This window comes from Carassius carassius, chromosome 18 (genome assembly GCF_963082965.1).
Source record: "Carassius carassius chromosome 18, fCarCar2.1, whole genome shotgun sequence".
Classification (NCBI taxonomy): domain Eukaryota; kingdom Metazoa; phylum Chordata; class Actinopteri; order Cypriniformes; family Cyprinidae; genus Carassius; species Carassius carassius.
Window position 1 is genome coordinate 8,052,514 of NC_081772.1, and position 17,477 is coordinate 8,069,990.

Consider the following 17,477-nt stretch of genomic DNA (forward strand, 5'->3'; position numbering starts at 1 on the left):
ATTAAACGGCCCTCATTAGGTTAAACTAGTTACAAAGTAATTTGTTAAGCTAAATTGAATTTTTGGATTATTTTGTAATGGCACAGACACTAATACTATGCCGCTGAGTGATGCCATATCTCAACAAAATGTAAAAGCGTTTTTAGATTTGATGCTACATGTGTAAAAGATTAAACAACTGCTTTAATGGACGTCTGTGATTCTAATAATGTAGGCCTAACTCTTTGTTCTATAGCTTGTTTTGGCAATTAAAATAAACTATAACCTGTGCAAATTGTATTACATTTTTATTTTTATACGTTTGATGCGTAAAAAATACAAGTAATACAAATTAATTATTTTATTGCGGTGCATCCATAAATGTTTGAACTATATATATGAAATTTCATTTACTGGACACCAGATGGCAGTAAACAGCAATTTATTATTGATTACTGCAATTTATTTTTTATTTTTTTATTAATTCTCAAAAACAGCAATACAAATATCAACAAATACAAATAATAGACCATTAAAAAAAAAAAAAATATATATATATATATATATATATATATATATATATATATATATATATATATATATATATATATATATATATATATATAATAAAAAGGGGGTGTTTAATACAATACATTACAACCTGGGGGAAAAAACTATTTGAGACATGTCAATAGGAAATGAGTTACAAACAAAGTTTTTTAAAGCATTTTTGTTCCTAGACGATTGGATCATGTATTGCTCAAATTCTCTCATGGAAACAAAAAAGAGAGATATGGAATTTTAATATTTGCATCTGTGAATGTGGAATTTCAACGTTTCAACAATTCAACGTTAATATAATATAAATGAGTAGCCTATATATGAAATTTGAAGAAAAAAAGCGATAGATAGATAGAATGCGCATGCGTACGCAAATGACGGGCGGTCTTGGTCTTAGGCAAGTTTAGTATGTTTGTTGACGCCCCTTTGAAATGTGGGAAATGTGGTTTTAGGTGCCTGACGCTTCTTTTGTAGTCTACAGCGTATTACGTAAGGGGGTCAATAACTACACTGACCAACCGGTATGGTTTTAAAAACAAGGTTTCGCCTCTTATTAAAGGTCGTAGTCCGCTGTCTTACTGAGTACACACGAGAATACACTCCAGGCTCGTGGTTCTTTTGGGAAATCGTTTTAGAATTACATTCATAAATATATATACATTTTTTTTTCAGTGGGAATCAGAGGACACCGGCAGCCTGCTATGTCTCCTGTACAAGAAAATTCGCGGTGGCCCCGAGTATCAAAGTTCACTCTGTCAGCATGTGCTGCAACTGTTGCAGAGTTAGGTAGCTACACATCCTTTCTGGTTTTTAAAATAATGAATAAAAAAATAAATTCATATTTTGATATATTAATTAATGTCTGCAATACAGTATATGTTAATAATCATTTGAGTGTACTTCTGTGTGTGTGTTTATAAAAAAAATATTTTAGTCACATTTCCTCTGGACCTTACCAAAACCAGACTTCAGATACAGGGTGAAGGTGGTTCCCGACAGCATGGTGGAAATGTACAGCCTCCAAAATACAGGGGCATGCTGAGCACAGCTCTGGGTATAGTGCGAGAAGAGGGGCCCTTGAAACTTTGGCAAGGGGTCACACCAGCTATCTACAGACATATAGGTAAAATGTTAATTGCAATGTGTTATATGCATGTACAGAATTAAATCTTGATGGACTTTCTTTAATTATTAAATATATGTATTTGAATCCCCTTCTGACCTTTGGAATTCCTCACTTTTAGTGTATTCAGGCGGCAGGATGTTAGCTTATGAACAGCTCAGGGAATCTGTCTTGGGAAGATCTGAAGATGGCGTTTTTCCAGTATGGTGAGGGAAACAATTGTGGAAAATGAAACAGGACAGTGAATAAAGTCTAAATAGATGGGATCAGCATATGTTCTGTATAGGAAAGCAGTGATCGGCAGTATGGTATCAGGTGCCTTGGGCCAGTTCATCGCTAGTCCGACAGATCTAGTGAAGGTTCAGATGCAAATGGAGGGCAGGCGCCGTCTAGAAGGGAAGCCGCCAAGGTGAGACATAGACTAAAAGGAATAGTTCACCCTAAAATTAAAATGTGCTGAAAATGTACTCACCCTCAGGCCGTCCAAGATGTAGAGAGAAATTCAGCATTACATCACTTGCTCACCAATGGCGTGAATGGGTGCCGTCAGAATGAGAGTCCAAGCAGCTGATAAAAAAACATAATCCACAAAACTCTAGTCAATCAATTAACATCTTGTTAGTGAAAAGCTGCATTTGTAAGAAACAAATACACCATTAAGGTGTTTTAAATCATCGCCTCTGGCCAAATTACTAGTCTATAATCCATAATTACAATTCCTCAGATGAAAGGTCCATCCCCTGTTGTCCTATTACATAAAAATCTACTGACATATTTGCTTAGCAATGTTTTAGACTGTTTTCACCTCTCTATCTCTCTCCTGATTCAGACAACTTTTTGTGGTTTGCTTTACTTACATAAGTTGTGGATTCTTCCGGACTCCTTCTGACGGCACCCATTCACTGCAGATGATCTATTGGTGAACAAGTGATGAAATGGTAAAATTCTGTTCTGATAAAGAAACAAACTCATCTACATCTTGGATGGCCTGAGGGTGAGTAAGTGTTTGGATGAATGATTCCCTTAATTCATCCGTTGTTTTTAAACTGACAGAGTACATGGGGTTTACCACGCATTTACAAAGATCGTAGCAGAGGGAGGAATACGAGGCCTTTGGGCTGGATGGGTTCCCAACGTTCAGAGAGCTGCACTGGTCAATTTAGGAGGTACAGTAGCCAAGACTTCTAGAAATCAATTGTCAGCTGCCCTTTTGTAACACTTTAAATATTTTTCACCTTATTTCACATTTAGATCTTATGACATACGATACCGTAAAGCATTTTCTACTGAGAAACACCTCCATACCAGACAACAGCATTTGTCACGGATTGGCCAGGTAAAAGTTTGCTATTCTATTAATGTTGCCATACATAATGATGTCATGTTCAACTGATTGTTGCAAAACATTTTTACAGCGTATGCTCAGGATTGGTTGCAGCTATTATGGGAACACCAGCTGATGTGGTGAAAACTAGAGTAATGAACCAGCCACGGGATTCAAACGGGAGGTTTGTTTTGTGTATTTTTTTTTTAAAGCTGATGTGTATTTAAGACAATTATTTAGTTTGTTACAATAACATATTTTAATGATTCTGTTTGCAGGGGTCTTCTCTACAAGTCTTCTACTGACTGTCTGGTTCAGTCGGTGAGAAAAGAAGGATTTTTTTCCCTCTATAAAGGATTTCTACCAACTTGGTTTAGAATGGTACTATGACTTTAAATATGACATGAGTTTATTTAAGTTTTATTGTCTTGTGTTCCTATTCTAACTCTGTTTTCGTTCCTAGGCTCCCTGGTCTTTGACTTTCTGGCTTACATTTGAGCAAATGAGACGAGCAATGGGCATCAGCTCATTTTGACGAATTTAAGAGTTGGACTTAGAATATTTTTTTACTTAGTCTCTATAAAGTTTCTGAGCTGAACATTCCAGTCCTCATGTTTTAGGTGTGAATTTAATTGTATGCAGGTACACACTGCAGGACACGAATATTAGGATTAAGTTGTTTGATCACTGTATGTGCTGAATTTTTTTTAAATAGCATAGCAATCATGAAGTCCTTTAAAAAAAAAGACAGTTGTTGTCTTCTTTTAACACATTTTTTTAAATGGTTTTAGTTTTCTTAACTATAACAAACCTGGATCAAACAACCACTAGAGGGCATGCAGTCAAAAACAATTGAGCAGAAACGAAATAAACCCGGAACGTAAACATGAACCCGCTGTCTGTGTCATTTCCGCTCTGGCTGGTTTTCACATTCAATCAAATGGCAACGCTGAGCAGTGGCTCGTCTCGGAGTTTAGTCCAGTATGTCATCGTCCGATCAGACCTAATTCACACTTTGTCGTGGCCTTTAGGGGCGGTTATAACTCAAGCCTGTCACGCGGCCACCGCTGTTATACATTTACACTACAGTGACTCTGATACTCAGGAATATCTGGCAGAACTGGACAGCAGGCACAAAGTAGTTCTGCAGGTTAGTACATCACATGCACCATGCGATTCTGTCTCTACAGTGCATGATTATCAGGATGGGTTTGCTTTATATAGTAGTCTTTGATCTCTCTAGTCTAATTGTTAACAAATACTAATATATCCATTAGCCGACTCACAAGTGATAAATTAGTGAATGATTAAAATTTCATTAAAGTAATATTTATGTGCTATTTTTTATAGTTTTAATTTCTATTGTTACTTTTCCCCACAGGCACCAGATGAGGCATCTCTCTCCGCTCTTTCCAGTAGTCTACTGGAAAAAGACATTGCACATAAGCTATGGATGGAGCAGCCAGAGAATATCCCCACGTGTCTGGCATTGAAGCCCTACCCTAAAGAGACCGTGCAGCCATTTCTAAAAAAGTTCAAGCTTTTCAAATGAATTCTGTACGAATTGTACTATATAAACACAAAGATTGTTCAGAATGGAATGTGGCTAAATGAACCTGCTGGAACAGTTTCACCTCACCTCTTTGGTTTTCATCCATATTTTGTGTTTTGTTTTGGGAAAATGTTACTCACTGAAGTTGTCTTAGTAATGTAAATTCTTTAATATCTGAAATGAAAACTGAATGACTTTATTCTGCATTTTGGGTAATACATTTCATGAGTCTACAATGGAATCTGAAATAATCCCAGATGTTTAAAATTTTTACTGATGTCACATTGGAAGGGCTTTTGAAATATGTATAATTTAACAAATTAACTGTTTTCAAACTAAGACTAATGATTTATGTGCTGGTGGGTTAGTAATTCTGGATTGGTTAAGGTTCATATGCGCAGTGTGGGAGTTAGAATGACTCTTTTGAGCGAATCAATTTTCACTGTTTGCGACCAGGTCTCGATGTAAATGTTTGATTCCTAAATGTTTGATTCGAATCAAACATGGCAACCAGTGAAGCTCGATTTTCGAACAAAAAGGTTTTACGACCCGGTTCTTTTTAGTGAATCAAAACGTTACATTGTGACTAATGAAGTTCGATTTTTCGAGTGAATGACTCTTAAAAGAGTCGGTTAATTTTAGTGAATTACATTTATGAATCAGTTTTACAATTAATCTTACTTATATCATTAATGTCAGACTCAATTAACCAAGAACGAATATTGGGTTATGTTGTTCTAAATATTAGTGATAACTATCTGACTGGATGTTCATATGACAAAGTATAGTTAAAAAAATACACATTCAATTTCTTGTACTGCATCAAAAGAATAATTAATCAAACGGTTATTAAACAGTTTAAATTCCATTCACTAGATATAAAGATGGCACTTGCAGTCCTTTTTTACATGGTGCTTTATTGCAATGTGTTGCATTCTCACATTCATGGATGTTATAGAGATTTGTTAGTCAAAGCATAATTTCCTTCAAGGTATGTATCTACACCTTGGAAAAGCAACAAAGGGGCCATATGCACGAGTGAGTGTTTCTTGTTTGTCTGAGTGTATATGTATGCATGTGTGTGTAAATGTATGTGTGTGTAAACTTCAAATCTCAGTTTGAGCAGCCACAAAATTCCATGAAATGGACAAGAAAAATAAGACTGATTCAGTAGATGCGAAACAGTTTTGCAGCCCGCAGGACAATCCTGCAGGAGCTGGACCCAGCATGTGACTGATTGTCTACAACGTCCTAAGAAAGGTAGGATTCTCCAGATAAACCTGGATATAGAGAAAACAAAAACATGCAGAAGTCTCCCAGATACATCTTCATTCATTATGTCCCACACACAGCTGCAATGATACCTCTTAAGAAAAGGGGGAAAAAAAAGTTCACAAGTATTATACAAAACTGGACAAAATGAGTAAAATGTATATATCTATATATATTTGTTTATTTATATTAATTTTACAGGTGAAAAGTGGAACCTTGCCTTGAAAGAACAAGCGCCGTTTCAGTGGAGCTACAAACACATGACTTCCCTTAACCAATACAACTAATATCTGGATATTAATAAGGCAGCACTTACAATATGTGAAAAATCTCAGGTAAACAGTAGCTACTGTAGATGATACCGTGTAGAGATGACATCTGAATGACGAGGAGAGTGTGTGGTGGTCGATACGTAGGATTCACTACTATGATATGAGGAAATGCAGATTGTACAAGTTGGCATAAATGGTTCTTAGCACTTGGCACTGAGCATGCGGGGCCTGAAATGACTTTCTAAGCCTACGATACAGACCACGATGAACAGAAAGCAGAGTACGATGAGGAATGTCTTAAAAAGTTAAAGCCAGGAGGTCTGAACGTGAACGCGATGACTAAAAGGACGGGGAAAAGGGGAGGTGGAGCACCTGAAGAAGATAGCCATAGTTAGATCTACGGTTCAGCAGCAGAAAAAACACTCATGTAGCAAAGTCTCCGCTACCCTGCTCTTTTAAGGGATCCAGTGATAAGGGTCTGACAAGCCAAGTTCTTCCTGAAGAACCCGAGACACGTTTAGATTTTTCGTGGAAAGCAAAATGGCATTTCACTTAGCAAAAATACATTCAGGGGGTATTCTTTTTTTTCCGAACATGATGCTATATTCTGATTTAAACATGGCCTCTTTCCTGGTAATTCATGTATAAAGTGCAAAATTAGATTGTATTCCTTGCAAGTTCCTGGTACATTTAGGTTTTTAGTAAAAAACTTCATGTAAAATACAGCAAAAGTCTTACAAAGGTCAGTATAAGAAAATCTTCATAAACAAGATAACGTTCATCAAATGGTGAGGAGCAGTCCTCTATGCTGAAAATATGTACAAGAGGCACCTCAAATTTGGTATAAAGAATCCAGCTAAATAAAGTCAAATATCGAAGTATAGTTGCATCAGTATGGTTTTCTCGTTTTTAGCCCGAGTAGTTTGAAACCACTTGTTTCGAACTACAAATGATGTATATTCTTGAGTTAAAAAACTAAATAGAAGAAAAACTGGAGATATTTGTCAGCATGCATTACTGGAATATTGCATTCAAAACAATAATCCATTTTGAGTAGTCAGTTTTAAAACAAAAGCCTAAAGCTTTTTATTTAAACCTCTAAAGGTGCATAGCTAGCGGTTGGAAATCTGTCTTTCTGAAAACGGTGACTAAACATCCTCCCGAAGAGGCATTTGCGTGTTTGTTAGATCAGTAGCAACGGGGAAACATCTGAAGAAAATCGCTACTGAACGTCTTTGAAAAACCAGCTAAGGGAATATGTCCAGAAAGTAAAGACAAAGTGGTAGTGTTATAAACATGACGGGATATGGGACACCTATTCAGGAAAAACTCAATGCTACATTTGTCCAACTGCATGAACCTTGCATATGATATGGATCTTTTAGTATCTTGAAGCTTTGGTCATATATCCGTTCTTGTCTTAAGAGCGTTTACACATGGCAAAAATTACATCAGGCAGTTGACGAAACCCCACTACAATAAGCCAGTACTGTTCTCAAACCAAGGTTCCACTTCGTCAGAGCTGTTTAAACTTTGACAACAGAGAAATTAAATAATATGGCCTTTTTTTTTTTTTTAATTAACCCGTACAAAAGCCAGTCCATGCTGCTTCTCCCTCAGCAAAGTCACATTCAGCAGTCGCTAAACCATTCTCACATATAGAGCAATCTCAACACCCACAGGAAAAATTGCAGGTATAAAAAAACAAAAAAAAAAACAAAAAGGAAAATCAAAATCAGGACATTTGTCTGTTTTTCCGTTTTAAACACCAGATATACAGTATTAATCACACACATACACGCTTTCAGACAGCCATACACATATCAAAAAAAGAAAGAAAAAAAATGGAAGCAAGTAGTTATTACCACAAACTCGGAGCACTACATTTTGTTGATTCTGAACAGATACATATTCACATTTATCTGTTATATACACAATACTTTGATAATCCAGGTTCTGAATAGTTCTATTGTACCTTAATGTTGTGTATTGACTGTGAGAGCCGTTATAAACGAGAAAACAAAACGATAAAAACAGTATTAATAGGCGCTGTTTACTAGTTTGGTATATTTGGCATAAACACGGTAATGATGACAGGTAGGGTTCATTAAATGAATCTTATCCACTGCATAAAAAACATTTTTATTTATACAAGAAAGCCTGTTCCCCAAAGAGGAAGGCAGAGTTTATTAATTACGACATCTGTGTTTTTTCGGTGAGCCAAAAACGGGAAAAACACAGACTGACTTTAATGACTTAAATGTTATGTATGTGTCAATTAATCTCGCTTTTTGAAATATCTATGTACATTTATACATAGCAGAAAGTGGCTCGATCTCAACAGTACATACTGCCGGCTGAATTTCGTAGACGAGTGAGAATCTGCTTTACGAAATTAGACATTTTTATATAGTGTCACGAACAAAAGAACACTGTTAAAGGAGAATGATAATACGTGAGACGGTTGCGCATGCAACACGGTTACGAGCTGTGCTACAATGATGTTGCACGATTTGTGAAATACCTCGTGCTCATATGGCGAGAAATCAATTTCAAACAGAGCAAGTCTTTTTGTTTTGACATCTTTGATCAAAAAAATAAAAAATATTTGATTTTCCATTAGTACGTTTCACTTAAAATAGCAAATCTTTAGGTTCGAAATCAATCGGGGATCACTAGTAGGTAAATGAACAAAGGATAACGCTGATGAACAGTGTGTGACTGGGCAACAGTAGTCTCATGAGCAGTCAAAGAGCTGGAGAATGCAGCCGACGGTATGGACATTGCGCAAAACATCACCTCGCTCCTCCAGTCAGGAGAGAGCACCTGTGGTTTTGAAGAGCATTCTTGAAAAACTCAACTGTATAATGAAAATCAATGTACAATCTACATTTTCGCACCTGCGTGCAATGCAACAGAGGGTTTGTAACATTTACCGGGGTGTTCGATATCCAATATCAATCGTAAAAATTTGAGTCTCTTGATATAACGGAGCGTGCGAGAGCCCCATGGATAATTACGTTTTAAATAACAAAAGTGACATGACAGATTCTCAAAGTCATTAGAAAGGAACTGGTGTTAAGTTGATGCTTTCGAAACAAGAGTTGCCTGTAATTTGATGAGGTTTCATTTTTAAAGGAAATTACAAAGTGTGAGCTTGTCCCAACTTTGTCCATTTGTGCTGTACAATAATATCAACCTGCACAACACGTCGCCGCAAACAACACTGATAGGCTGAGTTGACCCTAAGTGGCTCGTATTCACAACTGCTGAGGGGGGAAATGTGTAGGACATGGTTAAAAAAAATGTCTGCTGTTTCAAAACAGTGCTGCCAGGAAAGCTTGCGGCAGACGGATACGCACTACAGAGCAGTCTCCCATCCTGGCGATGCTTGTTCTGAAAACGACAACAGAGAAAAACAAAACAAACCAGAAAAAAAAAAAAATTACAACAAACAAAACAGACTAACAAATAAAAAGAGGTGGGAAATTCCTCCCATCATCAGGCACTGCTGAGGAGAGCCTATCAGTCACAGATCCAGCTGAAACTGAGCAATACACCATGAATATAGCAACACTATGACATCAGCCTGCTCCAGTTTCCATTTCGACCAATCCAAGCTCAGCTGCTGCGCTGCTCTCCAAGAAGCACTGCAATGTTGGCCTGACCGACAGGACGTGCAGCCGGCTGAAGCAGCAGGTCCTATTTTAATTTTTTTTACAGGCTTGGCAAATTCTGGAACGTGATCCTTTCTCCTTTCCGGAAACAGACATTTAAAAAGGTCACCAGGAATGAGCACTTTGTCGAACGGCTATGAAAGCTCACAAGCCTGGGCCCAGACACCGACCCTGCAGACATACTGTATAGAAACCAAAGGTGAAGAATAAAAATCTCTACATGTGGAGACAGTCCTCTGGCAGACGGTGGGCGACTCACTCGGTCAGGAGCTGCTGAAGGAGGCTTTTCTGCTGAGCCTGGGCTGTGGGGGTCCCGCTCGGGCCCTTCTGGGACCCCATGGGCCCAGACTGGTTAAGATAGGAGTCACTTCCCACCAGGTTTACCGTGCACTGGACATCAGCGAACACCTGAACCTGCTGTACCTGAGAAATGGGAATGAATGAAAAATGGTCACGTCACATATGATTTAAAGAATGCATTACATTGAACAAAATGACAGCTAACATTTATAATATTACAAAAAGATTACTTAAAAAAAAAAAAAAAAAAAAATAAGCAGCACAACAGTTTCTAACACTGATGATAATAATAATACAAAATGTTTTTGAGCGTCAAATCAGAATATTAAGAGTGATTTCTGAAGGATCATGTGGCACTGAATTTTAATGGCTTTTGAAAATACAGCTGTCATCATTAAAGGAATAAATTAAATATAAAATATAAAAATTAAAATATAAAGATATATTAAAATACTGTTTAAAAACTTAAAATTTTAATTATACTTCACAATATTACTGTTTAACTGTAATTTTGATCAAATAAATGCAGCCTTAGTTAGCTTTTTTAAATATTTAAAAAAGAATCTTCCACATCTTTTGAATGGTAGTGTACAGTTATTATCGTTAACATTTTCAGTACTTGAAAAAATAAACATGAAAATAAAATAAAATATAAAAATAAACCTTTACTCTTTTAACATTTTACTTCAGCTTGTTGACAACATTTCTAAATAAAGTAAAAATAAAACTTAGTAAAAACTAGAGACATTTAAAAACGATTTATTGAAACATTTGATTACATTTGAAACATTTAAGACATTTAATGAAAACTAAGAAATACAAATAAATATGTACATTTTTTTATTAAAATTGCAGTAGAAAATATACAGAATTCTAAAATCAAATTCAAAATATTTACAAAAACTAATAGTATATCAATTATGCTAAAATAACACAGTGTAACAGAGTAGTAACAATGAATGGGGACTGAAAATTTCAAGCTTTTACTAAAAACAAAAAACAAAACAGAGCAAAATATATTTTTTTCCTCTTTTCCGCTGAAGGAAAAAATAGTTACACATTAAAACGGTATGAGGGTGAGTAAATGAAGACTCGATAAGTAACCAATGACCATCTTACCTGATCGTTACACATTGAAGTGACGTTGCCAAGGTTATTGTTGCCCATGCCGACAGATGGTCCAATAGGAGGTAGAGTGCTCACCGCTCCTGACCCTCCAGCCATTGACACGGTGATGCTCATGTTGTTATACACGCCTTGCTGCCCAAAGCTCTGAGAGACAGGCTGGCCTGCCTTATTATACATACTGGCACAAAACAAGAAGAAATAATTTAAATGAAGATAAACACACAAACACAAGTTTTCTGACCTTTTGGTGATTGCTATCAAACACCATACCTGTTGTTGCCCATGGCCCCTTGCTGCCAGTTCTTTATGTCAGGTGACTGATAACCAGGTGGAGGCTGCGCTTGCTGGATCAGAGGATTCTGGGAGGTTGAGTTCTGAGGTGAAAGCAGGGGGCTGGTTGGACTAAGCTCAGGAGCAAAGGATGGATCTGCTTGCTGGATCATGCCTGTGAGAGAGATGTGCATTGGCTCTTTTAGTCATCATGACATTAGCATTAAAAGTTGTCATTATTTTTAATTGCATTTTTTTATTATTATATTTTTATATTATTATTTTTGCCATTTAATTTTTTTTTTAATGTCTACATAGTATCACTAATTTTTACTTCAGCTTTAGTTAATTTAGTGCATCAGGTAAACTAAATAAAAATGAAAAATGTTGCTTATCTGAAATTATACAAGTCTACATTTTAAAATATTTTAAGTTAAATTTTATTTTATGGTTTTAGTGTTAGCTACATTAGTTATATTAACACGGGTGATGATAAATTAGTAGCTTATAAATGAGACATACCAGATCCCCCAAACTGCTGGAAAAGTCCCTGTTGAACAGGAGTGTTCACAGGCCCACCAAATTGCCCTTGAATGCCTCCTATAATGCCTTGGTTTCCCATGCCCACCCTGGTAGGTAGCTTGGGGTCCAGAGGTCCTCCCATGGGGTTAAAATGGCTTGGGGAGGTAGGCGTATTTCCAGGCACGGCATTGTAGCCTGGAGAAAAACCGAACTGCTGCTGCTGTGGTGCCTGTTGCTGCTGGGGGCCCTTAGGAACTCGCTGAGCCCCCAGAGGTCCTGTGTTCATCCCCTGCCTCATCAGCAATACCTTCTGCTGCATAAGCTGCCGCTGGCGGTGCTGGAAACTATAAAGCTCCCGTTGCCGCTGGGCCATCATTTGAGCGTTGAGTGGAGGCTGTGAGAGAAAAGACGATATTTCAGTTTCATTGAAAGACACAAACAGAAAAACAAACAATGATTGCGAAAGCAAAAATGCACAGATGCATCAATGACAATGATAATAATAATAATCATCATTTTAGATTTTCATAAGAAATGCATTGATCTTGTAAATAGATATAAAATAAATACTAGTGTTATTTTTTACCCATGTCCCAAACCACAACTTTTGTATTAATACATTGAAAATGTATATATTTAATAAAAAAATGTATAATTATTTAATTACAAATTAATTTAATTATAAATTTACAAATTTAATTATAATCAAAATAATATATTATCATATTTATAATAATAATAATTATTATTATTATTATTTGTGTAATTTAAGTTATTACAAATATATCAACAAAAAATATATCAAAATAAAGACGTGTAACTGTTCCCCCCCCCCCCTCTCTCTCTCTCTCTCTCTCTCTCTCTCTCTCTCTCTCTCTATATATATATATATATATATATATATACACACAGTACAGACCAAAAGTTTGGACACACCTTCTCATTCAAAGAGTTTTCTTTATTTTCATGACTATGAAAATTGTAGAGTCACACTGAAGGCATCAAGGGCTATTTGACCAAGAAGGAGAGTGATGGGGTGCTGCGCTAGATGACCTGGCCTCCACAGTCACCGGACCTGAACCCAATCGAGATGGTTTAGGGGTGAGCTGGACCACAGACAGAAGGCAAAAGGGCCAACAAGTGCTAAGCATCTCTCGGGGAACTCCTTCAAGACTGTTGGAAGACCATTTCAGGTGACTACATCTTGAAGCTCATCAAGAGAATGCCAAGAGTGTGCAAAGCAGTAATCAAAGCAAAAGGTGGCACCTTTGAAGAACCTAGAATATGACATCTTTTCAGTTGTTTCACACTTTTTTGTTATGTATATAATTCCATATATAATTCCACATGTGTTAATTCATAATTTTGATGCCTTCAGTGTGACTCTACAATTTTCATAGTCATGAAAATAAAGAAATCTCTTTAAATGAGAAGGTGTGTCCAAACTTTTGGTCTGTACTGTATATCCACACACACACAATTAAATAATAATAAATAACTAATAATGAACAATACTAGCTTATTTAAAATAATAATAATAGTAGTAATAATATGATTTAGAATTTGATAAAAATAGAAATGTATAAACTATATATAATACAATTTAACATATGTATGTAAAAATATGTGTAATTTAGCTTTAAATTAAAAAATTATCTTATCATCAGTACCGTATTTTTCGGACTATAAGTCGCACCTGAGTATAAGTCGCATCAGTCCAACGAGGAAAAAACATATATAAGTCGCACTGGACTATAAGTCACATTTATTTAGAACCAAGAACCAGGAGAAAACATTACCGTCTACAGCCGCGAGAGGGCGCTCTATGCTGCTCAGTGTAGACTACAGGCAGGGCCGGCTCTAGGTTATTTGGTGCCCAAGGCGAGAGAGCCCCCCACCCCCACCGGGAAAAAGAAACTCCACAGTTATTCCATAGTTATTCATTTTTTATTTTAAATGTTCACACAACAACTCTTTAAAAGCAACAACCTGAAGGATACAGTAGAAAACAATACAGAAGCATTAAGATCTCACTTCAAGGAAAAGCAGTTATAGTGTTTTCATTTTATTACGTGTTTTCATTTACCCCATCATTTAAAGCGCTAAAACCAGCTGTCAGATGTTTTCGCGCCACTCACGGTTGCTGAGCAGCTGAGTTTGACAGCTGCCTGTATGAGTGACTCAGTCGTTTTTTAGGATTGTAAATCTAGTAAAAGAAATGGACAAATACAAGCAGTGTGTGGACAGTGCACAGTAAAAGTGTACAGCGTGTGCGCAGCTTTCATAATACGATACATTTAATTAACTTTTTTTTTTAATTCTGCAATTTTTCGCCCCGTCCAGCAGATGGCGCCCCAGGCAGCCGTCTGTGTCGCCTGTCGGCAAAGCCGGCCCTGACTACAGGAGCACTGAGCAGCATCTCTGGCAGCATAGAGCGCCCTCTGGCAGTTGTAGACGGTAATGTTTCCTCTTGGTTCATTTCTCTCGGTTCATGTCAAATTAAATTTGATAAATAAGTTGCAGGACCAGCCAAACTATGAAAAAAGTGTGACTTATAGCTTGGAAAATACGGTATATATAATTATGAACCACACCAAAACTAATCAAATTGAACTGTAACCAAGATTCATATCTGAGATAAACAATCTTTTTATTTTTTTATTTTTTTTTTTATTACGCAAACAGACAATTACAATATTTACAGAAAACAAATTAAATGCAAAACACAAATTCAGAGACCAACAAAACATACATATCAGTACGATTTGTGTGTGTGTGTGTACGTGTGTGTGTTAGTGTAACTGGGTGAGGGAGTGGAAATATATGAATAAAGGGGCATGTAGGGAAGTACAACAGACTTAACCAGATTAAAAAAAAAAAAATTATATATATATATATATATATATATATATATATATATATATATATATATATATATATATATACATATATACACACATAACAATAGCAATAGTACTAATAATAATAATAATAATGATGATAAATCCAATTAATAAGAAATGACAAATGATAATAATAGTATTAGCAGTAGTAGTAATGATAAACATATATTAACAAATATTTCTTCCAGAAAGGAGAGGTTAAAGGATCAGGAAAAGGACAAATAAAATAATAGTAATAGTAGTAGTAATAATAATAATAATAATAATAATAATAATATTGACACAGCCTTTGAAAGTAATGATAATAGTAATAGTTGTAATAATAATAATAATAATATTGATACAACTATAAATGATAAGGTATTGTAAAGCTGCCTCTGACATCCCTCATGGCCATGGCATATGATAGACTCCCGCCAGCGTCAAGTTGCAACGGGTTATCAAGGCGAGGTGCTTCGGGGCCCAGGGTCACCAAATCCAAACCCATTCCCAGCCGTCCCAGACATGCCACGCTTACCCTGTCTTGTGATTTTTTTTTTTTTTTTCCCCTTTTTTTATATAAATATGGCTGCTTTCATTGTTATACTCATGATATGTTTGTCAACTAGTGTGTAATGCATTTAAAAAAGTATGGCGTGCAACATGGAGCCAGCCCAGTACAAAGCCCAAGCTGCCAAGCCCACACCACACTTACCCTATGTGTTTGTTTGTTTTTTGTTTTTGTTTTTTTTTCTTTGGCTTGTTTTATGGTCCAAATGACTGTGTGTGCACCTCATCTAACATGTGATGTATTAAAACAGCGAGACAAGTGCTGAGCCAGCCGGAGACGAGAAATCCCAGATAAAAAAGAACAAGCTGGAGGGCGAAAGCCCAAGGACCCCGGCCCCACATCACACCCACCCACAGCTAATCAAAACCACACATGGTAGGGACCAGTATGCCACAGCCAGCCCGGGTCCAGAAGCAGCAAGAGAGAGAGAGAGAGAGAGACAGAAAGAGAAATTTAAATATAATCTTATGAGTATTTTTTATATATTTGATATATATATATATATTTAATAGTTGGTGTTGTTACCTCTTCCTGACCTCCCTCCCCCCAATCATTTGTGAATATTGATGGTGTATCATTGAAGATGGCTTCAGACAAAGAAGGTCAGTGGATTCATGACTGTTAGGAGTTAAAGAGAGATAACCAAGAAGGGTGTAGTTCTAGTATACTATTTTGAGTGGAGGTAGACAAGTTTTCCATGGAGATGTACTCTATTAGTAAATTTTTCCAAGTTGTAATGTGTATGGTGTTCCTTGATTTCCAGTTCATGAGGATAGTTTTCTTGGCGATAGTTAGAGCTACTGGGAGTAATTGACTGTTTGTACTGTTTAAATTGATTATGGATATGTCACCTAATATACAGAGGGAGGGGGACAGCGGGATGTGACATCCCATAGATTTGGATAATGAATTAGTAACATTTTCCCAGAATTTTGTAACTGAGGTGCAATCCCAAATAGCGTGTAAATAGGTGTCTGGAGTGTTTTGTGTGCAATGTGAGCATGTTTCTGCAGTAAAACCCATTTTAAATAATTTCTGCCCAGTAAGGTGAGATCTATGAAGTACTTTATACTGTAAAAGTTGTAAGTTGCCGTTTTTTTTGTCATGAAGTAGATATTTTTACAGATTTGTGTCCAGAAAGCGGCATTGGGAGCAATGGATAAGTCTGATTCCCATTTAGCACTTGGTAACCTTAATGTATTGTCTGATTTGGATATTATTTTAGATATTTTGGAGAGTAGTTTTTTGGGGGAGGTTATATTAATTAGCTCTGAGATTGGAGAGGGAAGGTCTAGATTAATTGTCTGAGTGTCAATTTTTGATTGAATAGATGATTTGATTTGTAAGTATTCCAAAAAACAATTACTCCCAATGCCGTATTTCTGGACCAAGTGGGAAAATGGTGCCAATTTGTTATTAAGGAGGATGTGTTGAAGTTGTGTGATGCACTTATCTACCCATGTGCGCAAGTTGAGTGGCTTCTTGTTAACTATGAAATCTGGGTTATTCCAAATCGGGGTGTATTTAGATGGTGCAAGAGGTGTGTTTGTAATTTGATGAAATTTCCACCAGGCTGTCAGAGCTGCGGCTATTGTTGGTGTTTTAAAACAGTGATGCTTTTTGATTGTCTGATTATAGAAAGGTAAATCTGAAATGTTAATGTCCTTACAAACTGACTGTTCAACATCTAGCCATGTGCTTTCTGATGGGTTAGGATGAATCCATTTGTATATATTTTGTAACTGATTGGCCAAAAAGTAGTTATATAAATGTGGAGCTTCAAGTCCTCCTTGTGTTTTTGGTTTCTGTAGTGTAGATAATTTAATTCTTGGGGTCTTATTTTTCCAATAGAATTTAGTGATGATTCAATCTAGTGATTTAAACCAGGTGAGGGTGGGTAGTGCTGGAATCATTGTAAATAAATAGTTTAATTTAGGGAGTATAGTCATTTTAATTACTGATATTCTGCCCATAATGGATAGTGGTAAATTCATCCAGCGATGAAGGTCATCATTTATTGTTTTAAGTAATGGAGAAAAGTTAA

The 17,477-nt window shown here is 36.3% G+C and overlaps 3 protein-coding genes across 5 annotated transcripts in view; 2 read left to right on the forward strand and 1 right to left on the reverse strand.

Moving 5' to 3' along the window:
* Positions 1 to 864: 864 nt before the first annotated feature.
* slc25a27 (solute carrier family 25 member 27) lies at positions 865 to 3,585 on the forward strand. The gene is made up of 10 exons (XM_059498428.1): positions 865 to 1,099; positions 1,213 to 1,326; positions 1,475 to 1,663; positions 1,785 to 1,869; positions 1,950 to 2,072; positions 2,717 to 2,829; positions 2,915 to 2,999; positions 3,079 to 3,171; positions 3,266 to 3,368; positions 3,451 to 3,585. Exons 2-10 carry the CDS (start codon positions 1,242 to 1,244, stop codon positions 3,520 to 3,522), a joined length of 948 nt encoding a protein of 315 aa, XP_059354411.1. The 5' UTR covers positions 865 to 1,099; positions 1,213 to 1,241; the 3' UTR covers positions 3,523 to 3,585.
* A 288-nt stretch (positions 3,586 to 3,873) lies between these two features.
* Positions 3,874 to 4,588, forward strand: ptrhd1 (peptidyl-tRNA hydrolase domain containing 1). The gene is made up of 2 exons (XM_059498430.1): positions 3,874 to 4,137; positions 4,369 to 4,588. The coding sequence occupies exons 1-2, from the start codon at positions 3,874 to 3,876 to the stop codon at positions 4,537 to 4,539; spliced, it is 435 nt and encodes a 144-aa protein (XP_059354413.1). The 3' UTR covers positions 4,540 to 4,588.
* Positions 4,589 to 5,436: 848 nt separating this feature from the next.
* LOC132092266 (nuclear receptor coactivator 1-like) overlaps positions 5,437 to 17,477 on the reverse strand; it is a 57,075-nt gene continuing 45,034 nt past the window's right edge. For all 3 annotated transcript variants that reach the window (XM_059498433.1, XM_059498431.1, XM_059498432.1), the window contains 4 exons: positions 11,981 to 12,374; positions 11,459 to 11,633; positions 11,180 to 11,366; positions 5,437 to 10,183 (listed from right to left, as the gene is read on the reverse strand). In XM_059498433.1, coding sequence (XP_059354416.1) covers positions 10,016 to 10,183; positions 11,180 to 11,366; positions 11,459 to 11,633; positions 11,981 to 12,374 — 924 coding nt within the window. In that variant the 3' untranslated portion in view covers positions 5,437 to 10,015. The remainder of the gene's footprint in view (positions 10,184 to 11,179; positions 11,367 to 11,458; positions 11,634 to 11,980; positions 12,375 to 17,477) is intronic.

Coding starts and splice junctions, on each gene's coding strand:
- slc25a27 (XM_059498428.1), top strand. CDS start 1,242: ATGTCTCCTGTACAAGAAAATTCGCGGTGGCCCCGAGTATCAAAGTTC. Junction 1,870..1,949: donor GATGGCGTTTTTCCAGTATG/GTGAGGGAAACA, acceptor TGTTCTGTATAG/GAAAGCAGTGATCGGCAGTA. Junction 2,073..2,716: donor CTAGAAGGGAAGCCGCCAAG/GTGAGACATAGA, acceptor TTAAACTGACAG/AGTACATGGGGTTTACCACG.
- ptrhd1 (XM_059498430.1), top strand. CDS start 3,874: ATGAACCCGCTGTCTGTGTCATTTCCGCTCTGGCTGGTTTTCACATTC. Junction 4,138..4,368: donor GGCACAAAGTAGTTCTGCAG/GTTAGTACATCA, acceptor TTTTCCCCACAG/GCACCAGATGAGGCATCTCT.